The sequence below is a fragment of the Poecilia latipinna genome, unplaced genomic scaffold (assembly GCF_001443285.1).
Source record: "Poecilia latipinna isolate Pla-1442-1.1 unplaced genomic scaffold, P_latipinna-1.0 Scaffold455, whole genome shotgun sequence".
Lineage (NCBI taxonomy): Eukaryota > Metazoa > Chordata > Actinopteri > Cyprinodontiformes > Poeciliidae > Poecilia > Poecilia latipinna.
This window is the reverse complement of record NW_015113071.1, coordinates 122375-149142: the sequence shown is the minus strand read 5'-3', so window position 1 is coordinate 149142 and position 26768 is coordinate 122375. Positions and strand designations below refer to the sequence as shown.

The following is a 26768-nucleotide window of genomic DNA, read 5'->3' as shown; positions in this document are numbered from 1 at the left end:
AAAAAAAAAAGCTGCACCTGTCCAGAGCTCCACCTCCCACCTCTCTATCCTCCAGCCCCCTCCCGCAACACACGCACTCTTCTCCGCAGCCTGAAGGCGCGGCTCAAGATCCAGAACAGAATGTTTTAGCGCAGCGCTCCTGAGTCCTGCTTGGCTCTGGTCCCGACTCTGACAGAAACCCTGCAATATGCAGAGCCGCCGCTGACACCAGCCCCCCCACCACCCCTCCTGTCCCCATGCGCCGGTGGGCACCGCGGACATCTGGTGGGTCCTCCCAGAGCGGCGTCTTATGGCTTCTGACATGACATTTGAATTCAGTCTTTATGACAAAATTGACATTTACACAGTTCAATGAAGCGCTGTGCATTTTGTGCGCGAGTTGCGTTTCTTTTCGCCGATATCTTTCTTTAAAGTTTTGTGTAAAATCAACTATATCTAAAGTAGTTGATTTTGATCTAAAATAGACGTAGTTGTAAAATCTACAAATACATCTAGTAGTTACAGTTACAACTGTAACCAGTTACAGTTTACAACAGTTTATATTGTTGTAAACTGTAACTGGGATAAAATGTATTCACTCAAAAATGAGCCTTCTTCAGTGACATCACATAAGACTTAAACTTAAGGGTGAATTCACACCAGCTTTGTTTAGTCCGCTTTAATTTAACACGAAATCGAACTCTCATGTACACCAAGAAAGCGAACCTACAAACCTAGGTCTCAGTTTGGTTGAAGTGAATTTTTGATCGAATGCATTTGTGAATGCCAAGCGGACCGGAGAGCACTCCAAAAGCAGGGCATTCTGGGTAAATACAACCAAATCAAACATGCGAGTCCAGCGGTGGCGGGCGAAATGGCTCATGGTCTGTAGCCAAAGACAAAAGAGAAATTCTACAACCACCACTAAAATCTGACGTCGCTCCATTTTTGTTTGCATTTTGTGAAGCAGAAAGTTGGAGTCAGTGTCTTTTTCGTTGGGGGGGTAAACAAGTTTTTTAAAGAGTTTGGATTGTTTATTACTTTTTCAGCTGATACGATTCACTTCCATACTTCACTGTGTTGGTGTTGCCATTATGGTAACTGAGTGTACCACACTATCAGCTGCAAAAGTACGTACTGAAAAAAACATGCGTTTCATGGATCTAAACATGTGGAACTGAAGAGAATTTTGTGGAACATCTTGGAAGTATGTACGTTGCTTTGAATGTGCTCCCATTTTGTATACAGCACATGGATTGGGACAAAGGTTGTTAGAGCCACTATTCAAGTGTGTCCGGACCGGGTACATTACTTTTGCTCTAATGTCACCGTCTTCTTTTAGCTTATTTTCTCACATTTGGGAAAATGTGAGAAAATGCAACGTTGAGTTGCATTCCCAACTCGATGTCTGGGAATGCAATTTCAATTCTCTATGTGCGCCCCCGTGTGGTCAGATAATTGTTAGCATGTAGAAGTCATTTTCAGTTTCTGTTTCAAGCATTCAGCATACAGAAGGGAGTGAAGCGCCCGGGTTGGATAGCATGACATTACTTTATGCTATATGAAGAGATGTACGTTTTACTATTACAAAAAGGAATTTTCTGCATTGAAGTTGCAGATAAGAATCTAGAAAATGGTTAAAACCAGTTACTATGAAATTTCTGGATGAATAAAACAGGAAGTGGTTTTGTTTTGAAGAACTATTTGTATTCTAGTAATTACTAAGTGAGCGTCAGTTAATCCCTTGCGCTCAAAATGACCCATAAGCATACAGTAGATCCATCAGCCTTTAAATACTTTTTCTTCTATGTACTTTGAGTTGAAGAATTTGCAAGATCCTCATGAAACCGTGTTCTATAACTGTATTTACAAATTTACAAAATTAAGGTTAAGAGAACTGCAGTGAGTGAATGAAATAAAATGTCACATTTCTGAATAGTCATAGCAAGGAAGTGTTTTTATTTCCAAAACATGCAAGAGTCTTTGTAATGATGCCAGCTTTACAGCATCAGACAAAGTAGTCCAGAATAAACTAGACAGTATTATAGTCAGAAAATTCTAGATAAAACTTTAGCACGTTAGGAGCTAACAGTTAGCTAGTCACGCCGTTGTGACAGTGCATTTTAGGAGTTCATATCTTGTCTATTTTCTAAGCAGTCTCCACAGACAATTTAAGTGTTGGAAACTTCTTCATTACTTTTGCAAGTGAGTTTTGTCAGGTGGCTTCAGTGGACGTGTTTACCGGACTGGTCCAGTCAGCACAACAAGGAAACATAAAAGCTACTTCTTTTCATACTTCAAAACAAGAGTCTTACAAATACTTAGAATATAGTGTCAAGCCTAACGCACTTATCTTTGCATCCAGACCGCTTACTTCACACACTTTCATATCACAAGATCAATACAACTTTAGTATGTACCATATGTCAAAATCTGTCAAAGCCAATCATCTGGCATGTTAATGTCAGCTGCTCAGTTTGATTCCTGCTCAACTTGTGAAATCGAGACTTTTCTTCAATGTTCTGGGTAAAAATGGATTTTGTGAAATTCTCCAATGGAAATCTAAACTTGGGTAGCCAAGCTTTGATTCTTAGTGCCTGTGTACATTTGTTAGTGAAAGAAAATCACAAGATCATATCTTTTTTTCTTTCTTTAAGAAATGCTGCATAATAACAACCTCTAATTTCTTGCCTCACCACAGCGTAAATCAGTCCCAAACTCTCTACGCTGTTATTATGCATCTCTTTATCCTTGCATAATAAAGTGCTTAGTGAGGCTTGAATCACTGCAGGCATCAAAAGTATGTCTACTTTCTGTTATGCAATATGGGCCTATGCAGCTGGTAAACTTTATATTGCTCTAATGAGTTTTCTGTTGAGATTCCTCAACGCTTTCCAGTCGGGAGAAGAAGTAAGTACGGTGAAAAACGAACACAGTTTGAGGATGATGTGCAACCGGCTGCTCAGGCTCTCGTCTCGGTCAGAGCCTCATTTGCACGAGGATGTAATCCCCCGGCTTTAACCGCCACTCCGACTTGGAAGCAGAAAAGGATGAATTGCGGGATGTAAATAAGTTGCGAGGCTCTTTCACATCAGCCTCTCTAGAGAAGGTAAAACCCGACGCTTATTTAACTAATGCGAAAAGGCGGACTATGCTTTTCGCTGTCGGGAGCCTGGAGATGATAATCAGGCTGATTAAAGAGATAGTCGTGTTATGTAACTTACTAACTCGCACGGTGTGGTGTGTCATATCAGGAGGTGCGGAGATGAATTGATCAAGATAAAAATAGCAGCCCCTGTGGAGTGATTATTTCCTTCCGTCACAGAAGTAGAGCGGCGCTCCTGTGGGAACGCTCGCTCCGTGTGCAAACTGTAGCTCTTACTGTATAGTCTTGCCATTCCCCTTTGAAATGTAGCAGATGGTGCCAAAAGTGTACATGGTTGAATGTCTGGAATGTAAACACAATGATGGATGGAGCATTTGCTAGCGACCTCCGTGCTTCATTCCAAAGAAAATCTTGTTTTAAATTTTGCTTCCTGCATGTGTGCTGAGCAAGTTTAGGTAGGGATGTTGCTAATGCCTTTACTTTGTCATTGATACCGTTAAAAAATAGAAGTACATCAGCTTATCAAAGTCTTTAATCTCTTCAGATGTAATTTAAAGTGTTTAAGTTAAAGGTTAAATATTCCAAGAAGTTTAAGTAAGAACCCAGTGTTTAATTTTTGGGTTTTTTTGTGCATGTCAGAAAATGACAGTCAACATTTAGAGACACTTTATATACCAACAAATATGACACTACTACAGCATTTAGGGTAAGGGGAATTAAATGTACTTTAATGCTGTACTACACAGACACTCAGTCTGCATTCATGAAGACTTATTCACCGCATCAGCCCGACCAATTTTCTGATTAAATTAGCTAATATTTATTTGACAACTTTGGGTGCTTTTGGAAAATCCAATATTACATATTAACATATGTAAAATGAAAATTATTTAAATTTTAGTTGATTTTTTAGTATTTCTATGTCACGCACAAGCATGTTTGTGCTAGTGCAATTGATTTATATGGAAATAATTTTTATTTGTATAAAAATCTACTTATTTTTCTATGGATCAGTTGTTCAGGATTTTTTTAATTTTCTAGATTTTTTGTAAATATTTATTGTAAAAAGCAACACAAACATTAATTTTCAGATTATTTTAAAGTTAATTTTACCCTACTGCTTTCTCTGTTGTGCAATGTTGGCCAACACAGCAGGTAAACTTTAAATTGCTTTTAAAATTATTTTGAAATCTCAAAATTATTATTAGCATGAGTAAATTACACAGCTAGTCAAGCAAGACTCGAAACTAAAAGTTTTGGAGCTCAACTCAACTTGGGACTTTCACACTTCTTAAGATCTTACGATGTGGGTGCACTGCAAAAACACAAAATCTTAAAGTATTTTTATTCTAGTTTCTAGTGAAAATATCATAGCACATTTGAAATAAGACAAGCCTAACTTACAAGTAACTTTTCAGCAAGATAAGGGAGCTTGTTTTAAGCCAACCATTCTTTAATATTGATGAAAAAGTAATAGTACCAATGGCAGATTTTTTACTTGGAACATGGGAAAATGTCATTACTTTTGTCCTAAGTGTGCTAAAAACAACGACTTTGTCCTACCTTTGATTTCCACTAAGTGGGATGAAACGACTGAGTGACGGCAACCTGTAAACATATAAAGGGCGCACATCTGTTAGTATTAGCTTTCTGTTGACCCTTATCCATCTGATGTTCTTCCAAATTAAACTTTTTGCCTTCATAAATAAGAAAAAAAAATATAACCTAGTTGTCTCCCAATCGTCTTAGTGCTCTGACAGCTTGTACGTTCTGGTACCCAGATTTGCCCTAACAACACTTGGACAAATACAAGCCAAACCCAAAACCTGGTGCATTAGACTGCTGCAGTCATTTTATAAACCTCCGGATAAGCCACTAGTAGTAGAGTGCCTCCTTTATTGCCTCAAAGCTTTAAAACCTCACCTTTTGACATTTACTCACCGAGTTAAAAACACCAAAATGTTTAGTGCACAATGTCTGACAAAAACAGCACAATGCGTCAGATATTTTATTCTTTTACAGTTTGAAAAAGCAGCTAGAAGGACATCCCCTCGTAGGTAAGCTAAATGTGTTTGCTATCTTGTAATTTGTGTAAAGAACAGCAGTGCACCTATCTGTGAGCCACACTCAGTTTCATTTAGGAAGTAATGGGAATGTACCTTTAAGCTGAATTGACAGATTTGCCTCCTCCAGCTGAAATCTAGTCATCCAATGCCTCATTTCCTCCTCTTTCTTGTCATGAACGTCTATTCATCTGTCTTTGCTTTCACCCCCACCCCCAACTCTTTAAAAATCTTGACTGTATTCTCCTTAGCAACAGCAAGAGGACTCAAAGCTGGGGTATTAACGCTAGCTTGCGCGCATCCACTAGCCGACAGATGCGCGAAGAAGTTGAAAAGAGACGGTGGATGGGAAGGGGAAGGAGAGTCGGGGTGGGGGTATTTTGTAGGAATATGAAGAGAATATGCAGGGATGGAAATGAGTTTAGGGATGTTATGTAATTCATGTTTGGCAGTAGTTCCACTTTTGACAGCTGTTCGCTGGATTTTCTTTTTATCCCCTTTTGCTCTCAAAAGCAGGACTGCATTAGAACGGGGAGGGGAAAAAATGTAGGATTTTTATTTTTTTTTTTAATACTTTTTAAAAATAATGTCTGTAATCTATTAGCAGCTTCAAGTACAGCGGGGAGCACATGCATGCTGTAAAGGGAAAAGGTAGGAGTGAGTGTCGTTATGCTTCGGAAGCGTCATTTAGCAGACTTCCCATTCTTCACCAAACCCCCCCTCACGCCCCGTTTCCCGGCGAGCCGGCAGGGGGTAATTATCAGGCTCTGATGTGGCTTACAAGCCAATCTGAAGCTAGTGAATTGAATCTATGAAAATGACACTTCTTGTTTCTCTCCCCCCCTCAATCAGTCTCTCTCCATCTCCATCTGTCAGGTTTTGGGTTCATCCCCCCACCACCCCTCTGCTTTCCAATGTATTTTCCTTCCCACCCCCGTTTTCCCTCCATCTGAGGTTGTACAGCATTTTGAAAATCACTGGCTCCCCCCTATACTCCTTCATGGAGGTATAATCCTTTTATTTCTGTCTATAAATACATTTCTGCTGAGCTTTTAGATGCTTTTTGCTGCCTCCTTTTCGTCCCCCCCCCACCACACATCCCCTCCTCCTCCGACAGCCATTGCAGCAATAAGCCTTGTGTGTGTGTTTGGCTTAAGATATGTACTGTGCGAATGCAAAGAAAACACCACTGAAAGCAGAGCAGAGACGAGCTCTGGGGGAGATAAAGGAAACAAACAGGGACCGCCGCTTTTTAGCCGTCATTTGTTTGTGCATCTTACCCAATCTGCTGCCAGTATCTCACCAACAGCTGTAAACCGAGTGGTACGTTTTCATGAGGGGGGTGTACGATTTGAAGTTCATTTGTAAAATACTTCTAAAAGGTCAAACCGCCCGAAGAATTTTGTCGCATTAAAGTCAAACTTACTTATCAAACTACGAGCGGTTACAACAATGATTTGTTCTTGTGAAATACGACTTGCATAAATATTCTGCTCCCTAGATACAAATCCTCACTGTTTTATGTACAAAACTGCAATTCAGATTCAAAGATTATGAAAACTAAATGAGTATCATTTGTAATCACAAAAAGTTATTAAATTTGGTGTCGCTGAAAGATTATTTGCTCAGTCTAGAGGTCCTTTTTACTCCTACGGGAAATACGACCAATCACAAACCAGATTATCAAACCAATAAGAAAACATTTTCATACAGAAATTTCATGTCAATGAAAAGCATGTTTAATACCTGCTTAAAGTTCATTTTCAAAAGATGTTGTTTTGTAGCTTAAAATTGATTAACTAGTTTGCATCATTCCAGGAAAGAAACAAGTTTCTCAGCCTCAAAATCCTCTAAAATATTTTAAATGACTTCTTAATTAGTTATAATGTAGGACTGTAGTTGTTTAGCAAACAAGGATCAAAATGAGAGTATTTTTTGCATCTTTTAGAGAACTGGTTGAGTAACAATTCAAATTTAACTGGATCAAGGTAAAGGCACCTTACTTTACCCTCAATGTTAATTATTAATCTGTTCACATGGGAACGTTTTACTTCTACTTTCCCAATAAAGTTATTTAACTAGACAACCAGTCAAGGAACGATCTAACCAACTAAACAACAGATCAACAAACTAACCTGTAAACCAGCTAGTTAACAAATAAGTTTATTAACTAAGGAATCAACCAACCAACACATGTGGCAGCAACCTATTAAATAAACAACCATCTGGCCAATTAGTCAACCAGCTAACAACCAACCAGTAAACCTACCAACAAACCCTCCAATTAGCCAATCAATCAACCCATTAACTAATGGGCCAACCAACCAGCTTATGAACAACCAACCAACCAGTCCATAAACTACTCAACATACTAATCAGTTAACTAACCAGCTTACCAGCCTGCAAACCGACCAACATCAACTCTAATAGAAGCAAAATTTCCTAGGTTGAACAATCCGTCTGAAGTCTTAGCACTAATCATGTATCACTTTACATCAACGTATTAACCCAGAATAAGTTTAAAAAATAGAAATGTCATGAATAGATGGGTGGCATGGAGGGGTAAATGTAGAAAATACCGACTTTTGCTTACCTCAATACTTGAAAACGTCTCTTTACCAATTTATCTCAATATGCCGCAAAAAAACAAGAACATAGAATCCCCTTCCACAAAAGGCTGAAAACAAACTCCGATAGAGACATGTCCAGATGACTTAAATAAACTTGAAAGATGAACAAGATGTCATAAAAAGTAGAACCAGAAAGGTCATGTTCATATTTGTGGAAAAACAGCTTACACTTGGTGACATTTCACAAACTGCCGTTAGACCTGTCAGGTTGAGCACAAAGAACACTAACATTTACTTAAAGTGTCTTACTTCAGGAGATTCCTGTGTATTTATGTGTATTTTTGTTATTCTTGGCTCTAACGGTTACTCACGTGAGACTGAAACTGTTCATTTAGACCCTTAAATAAACAAAACCATGTTTTAAAGAAGGCAAAAAGTATTTTCGTATTGCGCCAACCTCCAATTCCAATCAGCCTCCTGAGCCCCAGCTATTCCTGAGTCCCTCTCACACCACGCAGACCCCCCGTCCGCTCACTTATATAAAGCCATTAACTGGCATTGTGCTATTTTTAGTGGGCAGGTACAGTGTGTTTCAGCATGAGATGAGATTGTTATGGCGAGCTGAGCCGCAGATTTTAACAGGCTCTGCTCTTGAAACTCAAAGTGGTCACGCAGTCGGAGGTAACATGTGGTGAGATGATTAAATTCATCAGGGTGAAAGTTTTTTTTTTTTTTTTTTATCATATCCTGTTGTTTTGATGTATTACTCTGTTGCCAGATGGGCTGCTTTTGAACCCTTTTGGCTAGAAACCCCCCCCCCCCCCTGCTTTTCCCAACATTTCGTGGCTTTTTAGAAAGTGTTTAGAGGAAAATTGTTACTAAATTGTTATTGTGCAGGAGAAAAGCAGAAAACGTCTAATAAGATGCCATGTTATTGCACTTCTCTTATTGGTTAATTTATTTTTAAATCTCTAGAATCTGTCGAACGTGACACCATCAATTATTAGTCTTTAGTTAATCAAGTATCACTATGTAGTAATACTGCAGAAAACATAAATCCCAGGCCAACATCATGGTATAAAAAGGACATACGGTTCCAGTTGTAAGCTTTCAGATTTACTACAGTGTTGGTAGTGCAACAGGTCATGTTACTGACCAAAATCAGCAAAAATTAAGAAAATTGTTCTTAAAAAGGCCAGTGGATCAAATACTAATCTTTGAGATACACCATTTTATATCATTTTCTAATTGGCCTATTAGTTAAAACATCAACCAAATTTCTAAACAGTCAAGCAGAAACAAAGATAAGAGATGCATCACTTTTGCTACCTGAAACCAGTTTGCAATATCTGGATATGCTGATACCAGTTTTAGCTGATTCTGTTTTGCATTTAAAAAATATGTTTTTTTGGAGTTGAGCAGGTTTTACATTGTGTTTGGGCTGGAAACTGTCAGTCACACATGGCAACCCTGTTTTAAACAGTAAAAGAAAGATTTCCATACACTGTAAATGTACATCCTGCACAGGTTGTAAACACATGTAACTTTTTAAAGCCGTGTTCTGCCACAGGCTACCAGCATCAAACCAAATTACATCTCAGAGCTCACCTGTAATTCGAATTATATTCAACTCTGAATTTCATTTGGAGATGCAGAGCATCAGTTAGAATTACCAAGAGTGTGCCCTGAAAGCGGTGGACAGAAGTCCAGAGGGAGGGTGGGAGAAGGAGCAGTCTAATCCGTTTAATGTACAGTAAGCGCAGGTATGAGCAGATGTTCAGTTTACACACTCCACATCACCACACATCTGGCCGCGCGGTCAAACTCGGGCTGCTAGCAGGAGATGTGGGGATGGGGGGAGGATTAGCATAGTGATGGAGAGTGCAGCGGAGATGGGATGGAAAACAGCAACTGGGTGGGTGGAAAATTGAAGAGTAGAGTGCAAGAGAGGACAAGGAGAAGAGATAATAATGGAGAAGAGCGTGAATGTAGCCCAGGCTACAAACCGGAGGGGATCTGAACACTAAGGTGGACGAGAAAAGACCAGCAAACAGCATATATTATGTAAGAGAAAAGGGGAACGAGGCAGAGCTCAGAGATGCATAATTACACAGAGAAAGCCCCAGATTCCATGTTTTCTTGGCATAAATATGATGGGGGAAAAAAAGTTGCTCCTCTCTAAATAAATATGTCGTCCCTCTGGAGCCAGTGGTAATGAATCTGGCATGTCAGCTTATTTTGACATGTAATTATTGCATCCCTCCTGGGCTAGTTAACACCTTTAATAGTGTTCATTTATCTTTAAAGCCGACATTCCGACAACCTTCTAATTTCATCGGTATGTAGAGACAGAGCTACAGTTTTCTGCCTCACCCGTAGAGAACGCTAAACTTCCTGACGTTACACTCAAGTAGATTAGGTAATCAATTGGCCGGGTTCTGCAGACCCTAAAGGTATCATCGTTCCATCTATATTTAATATGCTTTTCCATACGAGGCCATGGTAACTCACCAGAACCTACACAGCTTTGTGGAGTGCATCTGACTCACAGCGTTTACCCACAGAGCTATTTCAACGCTAAGTCTACATGGAGTCTTCATTTAAATCATTTAAAGCCTAGATTGATGAAGATTGATGAAGTATTCAAATTACCTATGCATAAATATGCATAGGAAATTTGCATATAGTGGAAGACAAAATGAAGTCTTCCACTTCATTTTGGAAGACTTTTTTTGTTTAGGGATTGAGAACAACGATTACTAAAAAAGGAACAAAATCCTAAAACGCATAAATTAGCTGAGAGTTAGTGCAGCAGCTACAACTGATTCTTTGCTGAACACTGTGATAGTATTCCTTATTATCAGAGGGCCATCAAACTCTGATGGCATACTAAGATGAAAGGTAGAAATACCAAAACTGTAAACAGAAATACCTTTAAATAGATGTACATATGCTATGGACTTGCTAAAAGAGGCGTATATGTCCAAATTTCAGTAACTGCATCCGTCAAAGTCCATATTTACAGTGATGCAACGAAGGCCACAATCTAAAAATACGTTCTACTTTTACCCAACTTTGTTGGATTTGTCTGGCGTATCCATTTTTGTTCTAGTAACAATGGCAGACGAAGCAGGAGCTAGAGGACTACAGCTTTAAAAAAAGTATTTTAAAACTGAAAGCTTTGATCGCTTGTCATTTCTATAGACATGGTATAAAGTCTGTTTCATAAACTTTTAAAGGAATATATCTGAAGCCTAGACCATCTAATTTCACTCACTTCCAGCTTACCAGGTCAACGTAGGGTCCCTTTGTAGGATCCAGCCCCTGATTTGAGTGTGTTTCAACTCTGGGACCCAGAAAGTTTTGCCTGAATATTTCATTTACCATATTTTTTTGTGTGTGAGCTTTTGTACGAAACAGAATGAAAACAGTTAAAGATTTTGGAGTTAATTCCAAGTGTTTCATTCGTAAAATGAATAATCTGCTAATGTGTTGCAAAAAAAAAAAAAAAAAGAAAAGTGCTTAAACAATGTGCTAACCAAGCACCCGAAGCACCCAGATGATCCATGCTACTCCAAGAGTGACCCAGATCCTACAACAAACGCATCAAGTCTTCAAGCTTTGGGTTAGGGCATCCAAACATAAGAGAGAAACTGTGGGCGGACTTCAGATTGTAATCATCTCTGACAATTGTATCTGTCTCTCTTGGACCTTATATAAGTAATTTAATATTTATTGTGTTTATTCCATAAAGGCATGGCTTGGAGATCAGTGGAGGGATGGCGAGAGGCCAGCTAGGGGCGGAATAAAGAAATGTGACAGAAGAGTTAGGAAAACAGCTTGGAGAGGTGTATTCCCCAAAGGAAAACCTTGCTGTAAATGAAGTGCGTCGTGCTGTGTGAGAGCCGGTAGAGGAAGGAGAGAAGCATGTGTGTGTGTGTGTGTGTGTGTGTGTGTGTATCTTTTTTGTTTTTTTTTACTTCTGTGTTTTGAGTGGAGCACGAGCGTCTACATGTGTGCGTCCATCTGGAGCGTTCGCGCCAGACGACTCATCTCCGAGTAGACGGCGTAGGTTCCAATTTTTCCTCCCCAGAGCTGGCGCGCGACTTCCTTTAACCACCCTCCTCGCCACAATGCGCGTCTCTTTCTATCTTGCATCTCTCTCCCTCCATATGTGTCTTTCTCCCTCTCTATCACCTTCAGCAGCTCCCCAGGGCAGCCTGTTAAATGCTGCAATCTGTCTTTGTCCACCGTCTCACCCCTCCCTCCCCGTTTCCTATCCCTTCCTTTCCTTCTCCGAGCCTTTCTCCGAGGCTCCGCTCATGAATCATAGCAGCAACTACTACATGGAAAAAAGGGAAATCCCTACAAGCGGTAGGAAGGGGTTGCTGATAAGGACGTATCTCAAGGGGGGTGTTAAAGCCCGACCAGTCATAGAGGGGGTCAGAAGGGACAAGAGAAGAAGAAGAATAGCTGGAATATAGGGCTGGACAGATGACACGAGAGTTATTATCTAAGGACATGAAGGGCAGAGGTTAATATTTAATTAGTGATTTCAGCCGCCTCATAGACGTCATGTGTGACATCACTGGTGAAGGGTGAGAAGTTTCTTTTTTTTTTTTTCTTAAGCGAAAGTGGTTCAAAACGTAAGCAGCTGTGCTTGCAGTAATTTGTGTTGATACAGATAGTTTTCTTACAGGAAGTTGCTCTGCACAGTAACATTACTCTTCTGTCGATCACCGCTAGCTTCACTGGAGCAAAAGGGGGTTAAGTGCCTTTTCAAGCTAATGGTTGTAGTGTAGAGGAAAAACATTTCAGGATTTCCCAATGGGTTGTGGACATGACTTGACTTTTTTTAAATACTTACCAGACAGTTTTGTCAAGCAGTATCAATATCACCAGTTTTTTCGGTGGGGGTTCTCTTTGCCATCTCACTTTTTAATTTACTCTAATCTGACTCATTACGGCTGTTACAGCATGCTGTCAAATGGAAACCCCAACTGTGGGTTATAATAAGCGGCTTATCTGAACAGTCTTTGGTCAAGACAATGGACGGCCCTGTGGGGGAAGATAATGGACAAACAAAAAGAGGATTTAAAGATCAGTGTTATTATGACATCTGTGTAATTCAAATGTGAATATTCCCGTTTTAGCCTTTCAGAACTACCACAGTGTTGCGTTAGTGAAACAGGCCATGTTACTGACCACAACCAGAGGAAGACTGAGGAAACTGTTCTGAAAAAGGCCGGCGGGCCAATTATTAGTCCTTGAGGTACACCACTTTATATCAATTTCTCTCTATTAATAAGAAATCAAATTAACAAACAATCAGGCAATAAAATGAAAATAAGAGATTCAACAATTTGAGTTTTGTCCCCTATTTTAAATCTTTAGATATGCAAAGCTTTGAAATGATGTTACCAGTTTTGGACAATTCTGTTTTCCATTTCCAATCCTATTTTGCAAATCTTTCTGATTATTTTTTGTATTTGACTCTCTGCCCCAAGTTATAAACTTTTATTTTCTGTACATAGCCAAGATTATGTCAAGTAGTGTATGAGTGAAGAGTCACGTTTAAAAAATACATTTTTGAATTCTACTAAAAGTCTACTGATATTTTCTCTTGCATTTCTGTTACACGGTGTTGTACAAAGTATTTGCCCTCTTACAGTTTCTTGTATGCGTTTTTGTCATAATAAAATGTTCCATCAAATTTTGATATCAAACATAACTTGAGTAAATGCAGTTATTCCTGAAAAAAGTAAAAGGATCACATTCAATGATCCCTAATCCTCAGGGAAAAAAAATATTCCTTGATTATTTCATAAAGCTTTATACGGTTCAGCTGACTTTTTCTTTTCCACACATGGTCACAGGTTTAATTGGGAATGTTAGACATGCCTCTGATTACAAAGAGAGAAACAAGAGAGAATGAAAACTAAAGGGAAAAAATGTTTAGGTAAACATGATCTATAGTAAATAGAGATAGTTTATTATAAACGTGTGCTGCGCTCCACTTGTGTTTCACTCAGAGCAAAACTGGGTTTTTTTTGTGTGTGTGTGTGTGTGTGAAGAAGCTGTAGAAATGGATGTCAGGGTGCAGCAGAGCTGCTGCCACATGCGGCATGAAAGCCCCTGCATCAGCTTTCCCTGCAGACAGAATCAATCTACTGTTGAAGCCGCAGGCAGATGGACCATCCTGAATTATCATGAACAAACCTGAGTCCAGATGTGAGCAAGAAAAGCTTAAAGTGATGAGCTGTAATAATGCACTCCACCAATAGAACAGCTGGCTCTGAGCTCCTTCACGCACAGAATAGCAATAAGATTGGAGGTTAAAATAAGTTACATTTTAGTATTTTGGATTACTAGTTTGGCATATCTAAAGGGAACATGCCTGTTTCTGAAAGTTTTACTTTCAAATAAATTTTCTATAAAGATCAGAAAAAATGACCGATTGTTATTAAGAGAAATAAAGGACCATGGACAAACTTTTAAGTTTCATTTATTCATTCATTCATAATTTTAATTTATATTTGTCAGGTTCATTGAGACACCAGGTTTAATTTACAAGACTGACCTGTTCAAATATCATCCAAATAAAAAAGCTATTTGCTGCAAGCTAGTATTTAATTTCATGTCAAATATAGGTGAATCAATGGTTTTACCGGATCATTTTATAATGTTAAAACAGGTGCAACTGTAGATGTTTTTTTTGTTTGTTTGTTTTTTTAGATTAATAGACTATTCACAGTCCTATTAAAAGTGTGATTTTACAAAAGGTGATAGTGGCCTGTGGAAAAAAAGCACATTTCTTCTGAGGATTCTGATTTGTCCTTAAGTTGTTCTTGGCACAGCGCCCCCACAGGTTGGTTCAATTGGGACTATAATATGCGAAAACATCCTTAAGTTCTGCAGCAGGACAATGATTTGAAGCACATCAGAAAGTTCAGCCTCTGGATGGCTAAACTTCTCCCCTCCCCACATACAATAGCAACAAAAAAGAGCTATTACCTCTAATACTGTCCATATTTAACTGTTCAGATTTGCTTTAAAAAGACTAAATGTAGAAACCCAGTTGACGTTTGTTTACCCATTGGTGAACTTTGGTTGATTAGTTTTGAGTGTTAACCAGCAAACAGGAGCCCTGAAGGAAACTTCGGGTCAGGTGTAGAACCAGACCTCTCACTTTTCCCGTCTCTCTTCCACTCACCTGACATTTAATGCCACTGCCCTCCAATGAGATGTGCCTGTTTACCCCTGTAAGTTCACTGGTCATTACCAGGTTACGGTGTTTGACGGTCACCAGATACACATATCGAGTACAACGAAAGAAAACCAAGCCCCTGGAACATAATGAAGAAGAGAATTCAAACCGAGGATGATGAAGGAAATTAATTTCCTAACATGCATCACTTTACGCTTCATTCCAAGTCACAGAATCGGGTTTTAATCAGATTAATGTCTTGCCAGGGTACGCCGGAAGACATTAAACAAAACAAAAAGAAAAAATACAAAAAATTCCCTAAAATAATTGTCTCAAAAGGTTCAAACCATTTAGTCACCCTCTGTGGTCATTTCATTGGTTGCTTTTTTTCTGGTTTAAGGTTTGTGTCTTCTCTTTTAAACCTTTACCTTTGATTTCTGTGCTCATCTTTGAGCCTACCAAATGCTGTGGAGAGTGGGTCCTTTGTGAGTAAAAAGCCTCAGTGAAAGCATCTGCCCTCCTCACTGTGTGATGTGTGCTAATGCTGAACATACAGTCTCTCCTTCTCTGCAGTGTTTCCCCCCTCTTGCTGCAGACACCCTCACTCATACCTCTGCAGTCAGTCGCTCTATCTCTCAGCATCTCATGCGCTACTCTGGTTGTTCATCTTTCATTTTGTCTATTGCTGAATGTTTACCCGTTATTGCTGTATACTAGCTAAATTCAGCTTTTAAACCACAAATATGATGTAAGCTGCGGGAAGTATCTGTGCTTAGGACCACATAAACAATCACAAGTGTTGTCGCAATATCACTGTGTGCAGTTTTTGTATTGCAAGGAACCGCTTGAATACAATATTTGGAAGGACGTCATATTTCAAGTGACATGCATTCTGCCTGCCAATGATATATTTGAACTGTTAGATAAATTGCCATCCCCCTAATGCCCACAGTAGATGTGTACTTTTAGTGGGTGAGATGCTAAAGCAGTTGCAGGAACATGACGGCAATCTATATCGTCATACTCTGGTGAGTACAAAAATGGTACTCAAGGATTTTTCAGCTCTATGCTTTGTCCCCAAAGCCAGAGTAGACCATGGGGAATTAGCACATCCGGACTCTCTCTCGTTTTGCTCGCCCCATGACTCAAGGCTCTCATTCAACGACCTTCCACCAAACCCCAGGCCTGAAGGGACCATATATCCCTTCAGGTGCGGGGAAAGTCTTCGGATCCCGAGGCCTTAGGACCTCAAATTAGTCTGAGAGTGACGCAGTGCAGAGGGGTCAAGGTTTTCCTCTTGGCCTTGTACTACTCTACAACCTGATCTTGGATAAATAGAAATCAAGGAATAGCAATCTTCACAGCACAAGATTCACAGCTGGAAATAGCTAAAATCTGCGAATACTTGAAACCCCCTCTAAAAACACCTATAACTGCCTATTCCAATTGTTCAACTATAATTTACTGTGCACTAATACACAATGGAAACAGTCTTGGCACTACTGCAAAAACAGACATCTACAGGCTTCCTTATCTCTGCTCTCAGAGATTATAGCTCCTTGTGCTAGCAAGGTTGCATGGGTACTGGTCATTGGGTGAGATGGGAGCACACTCTGCACAGGTGGCCAGTCCATCCCAGAGCAACACAGAAACACACAAGACAAAGCAACCAGCACCACACTCACTCTCACCTCAGGGCAATGTATTTACATGGAAACATTTCTAAATAGATGATAAATTGCTTTGATGTTCTCTCAAAGCAGCCAGTGATATTCTTGGTGGGCGAACACAGAGCCAACAACTATGGCACTGTACTAGCCAGGTACCACTAAATCTATCAGAAATCACATCAATGTATACACATTGTTCTCCGCTAATCTCCAGCGACTGTTCAGTGATTGCATTCTCATTACCTACCTCATGTTGAGTCGTACCACTCACATGAACTCTATTTTCTTTTGTTAAATCATCTTCTGTGTTTAATTGGAGTCTCAAGCCTCTTTTCCAACAGCTCATATCTTCCTCTTGTCATTGCCTTCCTGCCATCTGACACACTGTTCACACTCCATGTCTAAGGACATTAGCTTCTCTCCTGATTGAACTTTGACCCTGGGTTGGCTGCTGACCCGATGGCCTGTTTGCACACATCGCATGCTCACAGTTCATATGAGTGCAGACAACCTTCCACACAAATCAACATGTCAGCACACGTGCGCTCATGCATGCTGAAGTCGCAGCACACGGCGTTGCGTGGAGCGAATTATTGGCAGGGGTGAAGTGACATGAAGCCTCTCTTCACCAACTCATTTGCGCTCTGCTGGAGAATTCGTTACGCATGGGCCGTTTGCCACATGCATTTTGAAGGGCGACAGGGCCGGAAGTAAGCTGGGAAAGACACATTCATCACACACACACTCACACATGTTCGGACACATGTTGACTTCCTTTTTTTTTAGGTTTACCATAAAATGCCATGTTGCGTAATGTCAATTTCTCCTCTTTCCCTCTTATGTCCCCGTTTCGTCTCTTCAGCGTCCCTCACCCTCTGACTCCGTTATATGCTCAGAGTGCTTTTCCATTATATCAAATTGCTCAAGGCGCTAAATAGGGGAATTAAAACAATTCAGACAAACGTGTGTTGAAGCTTCAACTGAAGTTTACATAAAAAATGCTCGAGTCCCAGATATTTGGTTAAGATCAGACACTTCATTTCTTTTGACTTGAATAAGGAAGTGTAAGGAAGAGGAAGTCTTTCACACAAAAACTGCTCACCCCTTCAGTTGTGGTGGCACATATGTTTGTTTGGTACCCAGAATGCCCCGTGCTATATTCCACTTCCTGCTTTTGGAACAGGCTGAGGTCCATTTGGCATTCACATACACATTAGAGTTCATTTGTATTGAACCGAGACCTGGGATTGTAGTTTGGCCAGAGTTTTTCTTTTTTTTTCTTTTCTGATCCACATCAGAGTTTGTGCGTTCACATCTCCCCAGACGAACCAGACTTTCTAGGCAAACAAACTAAAGTTTGATTAAAGCAAGAAAGGGCTAGTGTAAATGCATCTCAGAGTCAAAGTCCAACAATGGCATCAGTGAAAAATACACCAAGGTAAAGGGACTGAGAACATGAATATGTAAGAGCCTGAAAAGGGGACTAATTGAATAAATGAGCCACAGACAGTTTCTTTTCTATTCTCCAGCATGTATTGACTTATTGCAACTAACACGATAATTCCAAACTTTAAACGGTATTGTTTTCCCATGAACCTATGAAGCAGACTAATATGACAGTAACAGATACAAAATTAACCAAATCTCAGGTGCAAAGGCTGTCTATAGCTGGAATACACAGTATTATGCTACATTCATACATGGATTAGCATTGTCTGCTATGAGCTACCAGTTAACTTTGGCTAAACCTACTACATGAGAATACAGCTGGTATAAAAACATATTCACAATAGTACAGGTGAGCTTCAGTGTAAACCCATACCTGAAAAGGGGGATAATTGAATAAAAGAGCCATGGACATGTTTTTCCTCCAGTGAGGACGAAGTTCTGGTGCTCTTTATTACTGATCACTAGCGCTGCACTTCCCCCGCTGGTTGCACGTGGTTACTACATATACTAAATCACACATTTACATACATTAACCCAAACTGCTGGCAAACACATTGTAAATGTAAACTATAATATTCAAATCTGTAACGCACACAATATGCAGCTATAGCCAGGAATGGTAAATTTTCCTAACGTACATACAAACACATTTCTGTCCACCACAAACACGCTTGAAACAAACCGAACTTTAGTAAAACAGAAAGGAGGTCAGAGAAGGCGTGTTCTGTAGTCTTCAATGGCGACTTAGCACAACAGAAATGTGGCATATGACAAGGTTTACAGGAACGCAGAGGAACAGCTCTGAGAGGACGCCTCGAGTCTCCTGCTTCCTGTCTCAGCCTGACAGGAAGTCTTTCTGAACAAACCGTCACAGTGCAACACCCAGAGGTGTTCTACAACGTGCTACGCTGATATCTTCACAGCGCTTGTGCGAGCTCCAGTAGCTGTCTAACATGCGGGGACTGTTAAAATTGACTGAGTAGTCAGAAATATGCTTATGCGACATATATTACTGTGGTGATTTCTTGCGGTTTGCGGTGCAGTGGGCTAAACGTGTTCTTTTCCTCCACAGCTGGCATCCAATAACTCGGACAACAGCAGCCAGACGACTGCAGCTGACAACAAAGGTATGATTTCATTCAAAGACCTAAACTGAAAAGAGACTTATTCTATTGTAATTGCCGTTTCCTCCCCTTTCGGATCTCGGGGCACTGGTGGGTCTTTGCTCGCAGCATGGGATGAATTGTTGGCGCAAGAGACACAAAAAGGTCAAGATGGATTTATGTCAGCTCTTCAACTTTGCTCTCAGTCGCATAAAAGCTTCCATTATGATGTCAAATGGCATATTTAAAATATAACTCAAGCTCTCTATATGGCGTCTATAATTTTCAAGCAAGAATGAAGAAGAATGTATAAAAGATTTGATAGTTTAATGGTTAGAATTATTAGGGTTATTTTGCTACATGTGTAGTTGCTGTAAAAAGTTATGACTGATTTCGTGATTAAATAAGTTCTGGTCTGACTTTAACTATTAAAGTATAATATGGTTTGAAAAAGTGTCTGTTTAAAAACCAGAAGAGGTTTCCGTCGTGCTGTTCCGGCTGTTTGACTTCATTTTAATGAGATGCTACAGAGAGCGCCAGAGTGATGACAGTTTTCTCTGGTCAAATAGGAAACATCTGACCAGAGATGTTGCAGGCACAAAAAAATATATTTTATCTGCATGCATCTTGTCTGTTTACACCCATTGGGACACAAACAAGGATCTGAGTCTGAGACCATGGCATCTTTCCAATTGAGTCATTGCCGTTTTAGTCGACACAGACTTTAAATTTAGTCTCACGACTTGACACTAAGGTGAGTTTCAACCTCCAGCTTTATAAAATATTTATAGCTGAAGCTGATTTTAAAGTTCTGAGGACATAAAAGTCATTATCACTGATTTTAAACAGAGCCTTGTACTAGCTATAAAAATTAGTAATAAAAATTATTACAATAGTAATAATAATTACTGATTGTTTTTTACACAAAAATTTAAAATAAAAATGTCAAACATAATCCAATTGCCATCTTTCTAAAAGATATCGCAGCAAAAATCTTTTATACCAAAACCTTGTTAGTTTTTTTGTGTTTATGTCAGCTTCTTGTTTGTGATGCATACAAAATAAGATAAAGCATAGACACCTGCTAAATGTCAAAGTAGCTGTCAGGTGCTTTTTGCTCTATATAGAAAACACAGCTCACTTTGGCACTTTGAGTGCCAAAAATCTCAATATTATCTGGTACAGGCTTACTTGTCATTTTTAAAGTTTTCAGGGAACTGGTCTTTTTTTTTCTTAAGATATGAAATGTTTTATACATTCAAATTTTCAATCCAAAAACAAAATCTGCACTGGCCTAATAAGATGCTGATTGGTGCATATCTTCAAACAGCTGCAAGGCTGCAACAGAATTTAAGATAATGAATGACAAGCAAAGCAAAAGCTGTACCAGTTCTTCACTAGAATGCTCCAGAGCTCTGGTAGTAGCAGAAATAAATGTCCAATCTGTGCAGCACTAATTCAAACTGTCCACCGGTACATTGCTCCCGCCATCAAACAAACAACTTTCAGAAACTTTGAAAACCTGTCAGCGATGTCGGAAAAGTGCCCCATAGGCGTATTTGTAAATGCTTTTCTGCAACCTACTCTCCAAATCTTTTTTCCTTTTATATTACCCCGATCACCCCGTTTGACCTTCAATAACACCAAAGTGCTTACAGCGTGTTCAACCAAAGGATCAAACTCCTGTTTTTCCATGAGCTAAGCAGCTAAGCAGCGTTTTGGCAGGAATCAGCTGTGCACTCGCCAGGAGAAGTTTGGCAATGTGTAGCGTCGCTCATCAATAAGCAATTCCAGGATGGGGAAACTTTCCATCTATCGATGCAGAACCAACATATGCCACAGTGATGGACTTTAATGAGACCATCCTTGACTCTTCGTTTGTTTGTGCCAGGTTGGTTGCAGAATACAGAACATTAAAAGTTTTGCCAGGCTGAGTCCATCAGTGGAAAGTCTCATTTTTCTTTCTTGCTGAAAATGAAGAGTGAATTAGAATCTCCATCTGTAAGGCAAGGTGCACCTGGAGAACATTGCTGCAGTGCTTAGCAGCTACTAGACGTACAGTTTGTGTGTACAGGGGCTGTACAGTAGTGGTAGGACTATTTATAGTATTCTGAGTCATTGTTTTTTGCTGTGTGCAGGTGAAAGTTTAATCCTCTCTAAAATCTCTGTTTTCATGCCGCAACAAAATCCAACCAAAATCTTTTTATTGTTATTGAGGCTTCGACTAAATTTTGCTGTTTTTGTAGGATCTTCTATAAGAAGACAGCAAAGATCACATTTTTGTCATAAAATTACTACTTCATTCTTCTAATATTATTACTTTATTCTGGTAATAGTATTAGTTTATTATAGGGTTTTTTTTAACTTTGTAACATTACGTTTCTCATATTTTTATTTTTATTCTTATAATATGAGTGTCATACGACTTCTTGTATAATTTTGACTTTATTCTTGTAATATGACTATTCTCATTTTTATGACTTTCTTGTGTCATTGCAACTTTATTCTCAATTGGACTTTTCGCTGTACGACTTCTCATATTTGAAGCTTACACATTTGAATGTGTTGTTCAATTGGACCCAGAATATTAATAACTTAATCCTCATCATAGTCATAGTTGCTGTGTTCTTCCCGCAGAATAATAACATTTGACACGTTAGGTCGTATTTGAAAAGAATCCGACTTGTTGTTCAAACTGTCATAAAAAGATCAGATACAGGTCGCATTACGTCACAAAAATCAGAATTGAGTCACTTCAGGCTGCAGTGTGAACGCAGCCCAACACAAAACCGTGTCAGAATTTGTTTCAATTTGAATTTGGCTCGTTTTTCGCAAATTACATTAACATGGTTAATCGAAATGCCAACAGAGGTAATGTCCAGCAGGCCGAGATCCAGCCACATGTTTTGATATATATATTGTGGGTACGAGCTGCGTGCACCCTCACAGTGAAAGGAAGCGGCAGTCTTTTTTAGGTGTAGAGTAATTGAGGGGCATTTCAATGCTGTCCTATGCATTGGCCCCAACTAGTCAAAATGTGCTCTGATCAAATGTTTGTCTTTTTGACTTCTGCTTTTCCAGAAAAGGCATCAGGAGCAAAGCCTCAGGAACAAGAGGAGGAGGTCGACATCGACTTGGAGGCACCGGAGACAGAGAAGGCAGCACTCGCCATCCAGAACCAGTTCAGGCGTTTCCAGAAAAAAAAGAAGTAGACTGACTGATTCAAACAAAAACAAAAAAAAAAGAAGAAAAAGAAAAAAAAAAGCTATATTTATTTCAGCTGATGTACAGATATTCAATCAACGACTGCTAGAGGTTTTGGGAGCGATGACGAAAGGATTTCAGTTGTTCAGGATTTATTGTCACATTATGCAAAGTGTCAGGAAATGCCTTTTTGCATGACGGATCAGCTAAACGATGAGGACATTTTCGTAGGGGCAAGAAAGAGGCTTTAAAAAGAGAAAAAAAAAGCAGCAAAATAATTTGGAATTTATAATCTAGCATGACGAAATACTGTAACCTCCCGTCACCTCATTAACCTTTGCAAATGTCCCCACGTATCATCTCCCGCCGCGCATCCGAGCCCTTCTCCCTCCGCGCACACAAAACCCAGCCCAGCACACACAAGCACACACAGTCTGCATAGTAACAAACATCTCCATTATGACTTGACAACAACAAGCACAGTCAGTTAATGAAACGACAACAACGCAATGAAAGAAGGGAAGCACACCCCCCGGTTTCTAGGTTTGTTCTGTTACTCTCTGTCTGCCTCTGTCAGGATAAAAATATCAGCAAGTAACCGTTCTCAGGTGTAAAAAAAAAAAAAAAAATCACCTCTAGAGCCGGCCCGATATTGGATATCCGCTGCATGCCAGTCTGATCTCACAGGTGACGAAGGTGGTGGTCATGGAAACTGGCTGCTAACTCCCTCAGTTGGAGGCAGTTTCCTGCAGGAGGTGCTTAATGAGTGATGGGAAGTTCAATGACTTCAAGTCATTAATCCCACACAGTGCAGCAAATGACTGACACATTAGCGATCAAGCATTCGTGTGTCAACAGCTACTGCAACTTTAAACAGCCTTTCAAAAGCACAGGGTGCTGGTGACACGTTTGGCTCGACAGTTTATTCAATATTTACGCAGGTTTTATCCAGAGGTTTTTAGAAACGATAGCATGTCGGCTGTACTTTGAAAGCTAAATTGTTTTGAGAGAAACGATAGCCTAGGACTGCTTTAGCCATCCCCAGGAGTTTTCTGTGTTTGTAATGTCAACATTTTCATAATGTTACCTAGTTGTTTTTTTGTTTTCTTTTTCAATGGAGGGAAAAAAAATTATCTACAAATATGTAGAGGGGTACAACAAGGCTTGGTGTTAGCCCCCTAACACCTCTAACCTCTTTGGTTACTGTTCATAATGTCCATAATTTCAATAAGTGAAATGTCCTCTTTTGACCAAAACAATATGCTTGCTTTTGAACAGGTTTGGTTTAGTCTTAAAAAACGTGGGCTGTAGTCTTGAAGCTAAATTTCAGGCGCACTGCAGCCAACCTTTCTCCTCTGGTATGCTGGATTTGTGCCGTCAAACTGTTTTAGCAACTTACATTCCATTTTTAGCTAATTAAAGTTTACCAAATATAGACTCATCAATATTGCTCAAAAACATTGCTTTCCCTGGCTGATAAAATGGTAAAACACTATAAACTTCTTTCTCAACCAGCTTGCTAAATACTGTAATTTTAGCTTTATGATTTGGACATTCCTTATCTGAAGAATGCCGACGTGTGTTCGCATGTTATCCAGCATGTAACCTAAAATGTAGACATTTCCTAAAATCATAATAAAGTCTTCTAAATTTCCCTTAGTGTTTGCTTCGGACCCAAGTTTGTGCAAACACTTTGCACTTTTGAGTTTCTAGCATTCAGATTTTCTCGTAGTGATTTTGCCTAAAATTGGGGAAATTTCAAACACCACCTAAAACAAGCTCAACTTTGCGAAACCTTTTATGGGTAACTACAAATTAAAATGAAATCTAACGGAATGTTTGAGAAAGTACTAGGGAATGATTGAGGAATGTAAATTCAATCACAAAACAAAATTTAAAAAGTAACTGGAAGAAAACTAAAAATCCGTTTATTATTGTAGGTTGGTGCATTGATGAGTTGGCCCTCCGTTACTCCTCAAAGACCCAAAACGCTTAAACAAAAATCGCCCACAGAGGAGAACTCTTAACCTCACTTAGTTTCAGGTTACTCGGAGCCACAGCAGGTAACTTAAACCTCTGCATCCTTAAATAAACTCTTGATAATGACAGAGTAGACAGCAGCCATGACCCACAGTCCCGTCACAATAAGGTCAGTCATACTGCAGTGGTTGACCGGAGAGTTAAGGAAACAGAAAACACTACAGCTCTTTTTAGTCTTATTCAAACTTACAGCACAAAAATATAAGCACATTATTCCTACATTGCACATGTACTGTATATACATATAAAACATATATACAATAAATACTCTTCCTGCACCCCTCCAATGTATGTAGCACACTGAACTGCTTCTAAAAGCCACATTTCTCTACACTGCTATAATAATGCTCTTACTAATTAAATGAATTATTATTGGAATCTAACCTCTTTTCTATATTGAGGACAGAAAGTGGCCACACTTCTCCCTCACTATCCCCCTGTTTCACTTTCTACATGAAGACAATTTGTTGGAGACATCATCTGAGTTTGATATCCAGCTCTTTTCTCCTCCACATGGATCTGACCTGGAAATCTTTGCCCTTCTCAGAAAGTACCCAAGGTTGAAGTTATAAACTACATGAACAGAAATGAAGAGAAATTAATTACCTTACCTTCCAAGCACAATAGTTCAGGACGTTGTGACCAGTTGTCGAAGTTTAGCCTCAAAACATGCACTCAAATTTAGACTTTTTTCAGTTTGTAGGTCCGGTCTGAAACTACCCAACAGATATTTGATTAAATTTAAGCTCGGTGAATTTGTTGCTCAATCCCAACAACTTGTCAGTAAGATATAGATATCTCTTCATTTTTCAGCTGCTTTCACGTGTTCTTTGTCAAAGACATCTTTTCCAAGTCTTAGCAGGAAATTTGCTCAGGGTTTCGCACGCAAAACTAAAACTAAAAACTCAAATATTTGTGTAAAATCTCAAAAAGTCGTAATTTTTTTTTACCAGTTATCATAATTTATGTTATTTTTTTTTCCCCAGTCACAATTTTCTGACACATTATTATGATTCACTCATGATCTGTTAGCTCGTCAGTAGACTGAAGGAAACATCTGGAGACGTCGAGAATTAGCTGCTGGCATCACAACAGTTTACTCAGTCACAGACAGACAGAGCTGTCCTAAAAAAATTAGAATAATTTCTTTTGCAAACTACAGAAATATGACCATAAATATCCTATAAAGACATAGCTAAGCTTAGTCCATGATGATCGCTAGTAGGGTTTAGCATTAGAACAATAGGCTAACAGGTTAGCTTAGCCTGATTCTCTTGACAAGAGTCCTACAGATTTTGTTCTGATTGTTTTCCTAATTATTCTGGGCATCCGAAATAAATTACACCACCTATTTCGGCAATAATTATTTAACTTATAACTATAACTCTGATCAGGCCACAACTTAAAGCCCAAAATTAAATAAATTTGATTTCCTTTTGGGGTCAATACGATATTTTTATTTTTATTTATTTTTTTTAGGAAGAGCTAAAAAGAATTTTGAGATTTATATCATGAAGAAGTTCCACACTTGAAGTTCTTGCAGTCAAACCCAAACTTGGCTGGCAGACATGTTCACATCAGCACTACAGAAAAACTCAAATGAAGCAACGTTTACGTGAAACATGTCTGCTCTGTTGTTAACGCAGACATGTTCTGTCACTGTTCAGACTCTCTGTCGGGAGAGGCTGTAAATAGCTACCTGGTAGAATTTAAAGGACCTTAATGTTGCTTGGCAACTGAGTCAGCTGAAGAAGTAACGCCAAGCCGGTCATTTCAATGTGAAATGTGACTTGTGATAAGCCTGCAGAAAGCCGAGCCAGTGAGATCAGCACAGAGAGCCGACCTGCCAGCGAGAGGTTTCCAGTTCAGCTGGAGCTCCACTAGGGGAGAGAGGAGTTTGGATCAAATTCACCATAAGAGAAAAAAATAATAATAAAACATAAAGCCATTAATGTTTCACCTCTTCATTATCGAGTCTGCATGCAGTCAAATCTTAAAGTACAATGAAGTCTATCTACGTCCTACAACAATCAAGCAGAGAATTTTACGTTTTTTCTGCGATATAATAGCCAGTACTCCAATACCTTACTGTGTATTAGACTTATGAATTGTTAATAAGCCATTTGTATGGGTGCACTTTGCTTACTTAGCTACTGTGGTAATCACAAGATAGATGCTCCTGCATTTCAGCATGTTTAAAGTGTAACTATGAGCATTAACAAGATGTTTCAGGTCAGATCTGCCAAGAACTCATATCCATGTTTTTGTTTACAATTTTTTTAAATGTATATCCATTCTAGTGTTTTTTTTTTTTTTTTTTTTTTTTGTTTTTTTTGAATTTTTGCTCCCTTTTTCCCCCCCCGAGGATGTTAGGTCC

General features: G+C 39.2%; 1 protein-coding gene and 1 long non-coding RNA gene across 2 annotated transcripts in view; one reads left to right on the top strand and one right to left on the bottom strand.

The window, feature by feature from the left end:
* pcp4l1 (Purkinje cell protein 4 like 1) overlaps positions 1-22390 on the top strand; it is a 25851-nt gene extending 3461 nt beyond the window's left edge. Inside the window, exons 2-3 of the mRNA XM_015038842.1 lie at positions 19117-19171; positions 22229-22390. Of these exons, the coding sequence (XP_014894328.1) occupies positions 19117-19171; positions 22229-22359 (186 nt within the window). The 3' untranslated portion in view covers positions 22360-22390. The remainder of the gene's footprint in view (positions 1-19116; positions 19172-22228) is intronic.
* LOC106951370 (uncharacterized) lies at positions 421-26701 on the bottom strand. Its single transcript, XR_001425804.1, has 3 exons — positions 24969-26701; positions 20648-20649; positions 421-435 (listed from the first exon to the last, which is right to left on the bottom strand). It is a non-coding gene; the product is annotated as an uncharacterized LOC106951370 (long non-coding RNA).
* Between the last annotated feature and the right edge of the window lie 67 nt (positions 26702-26768).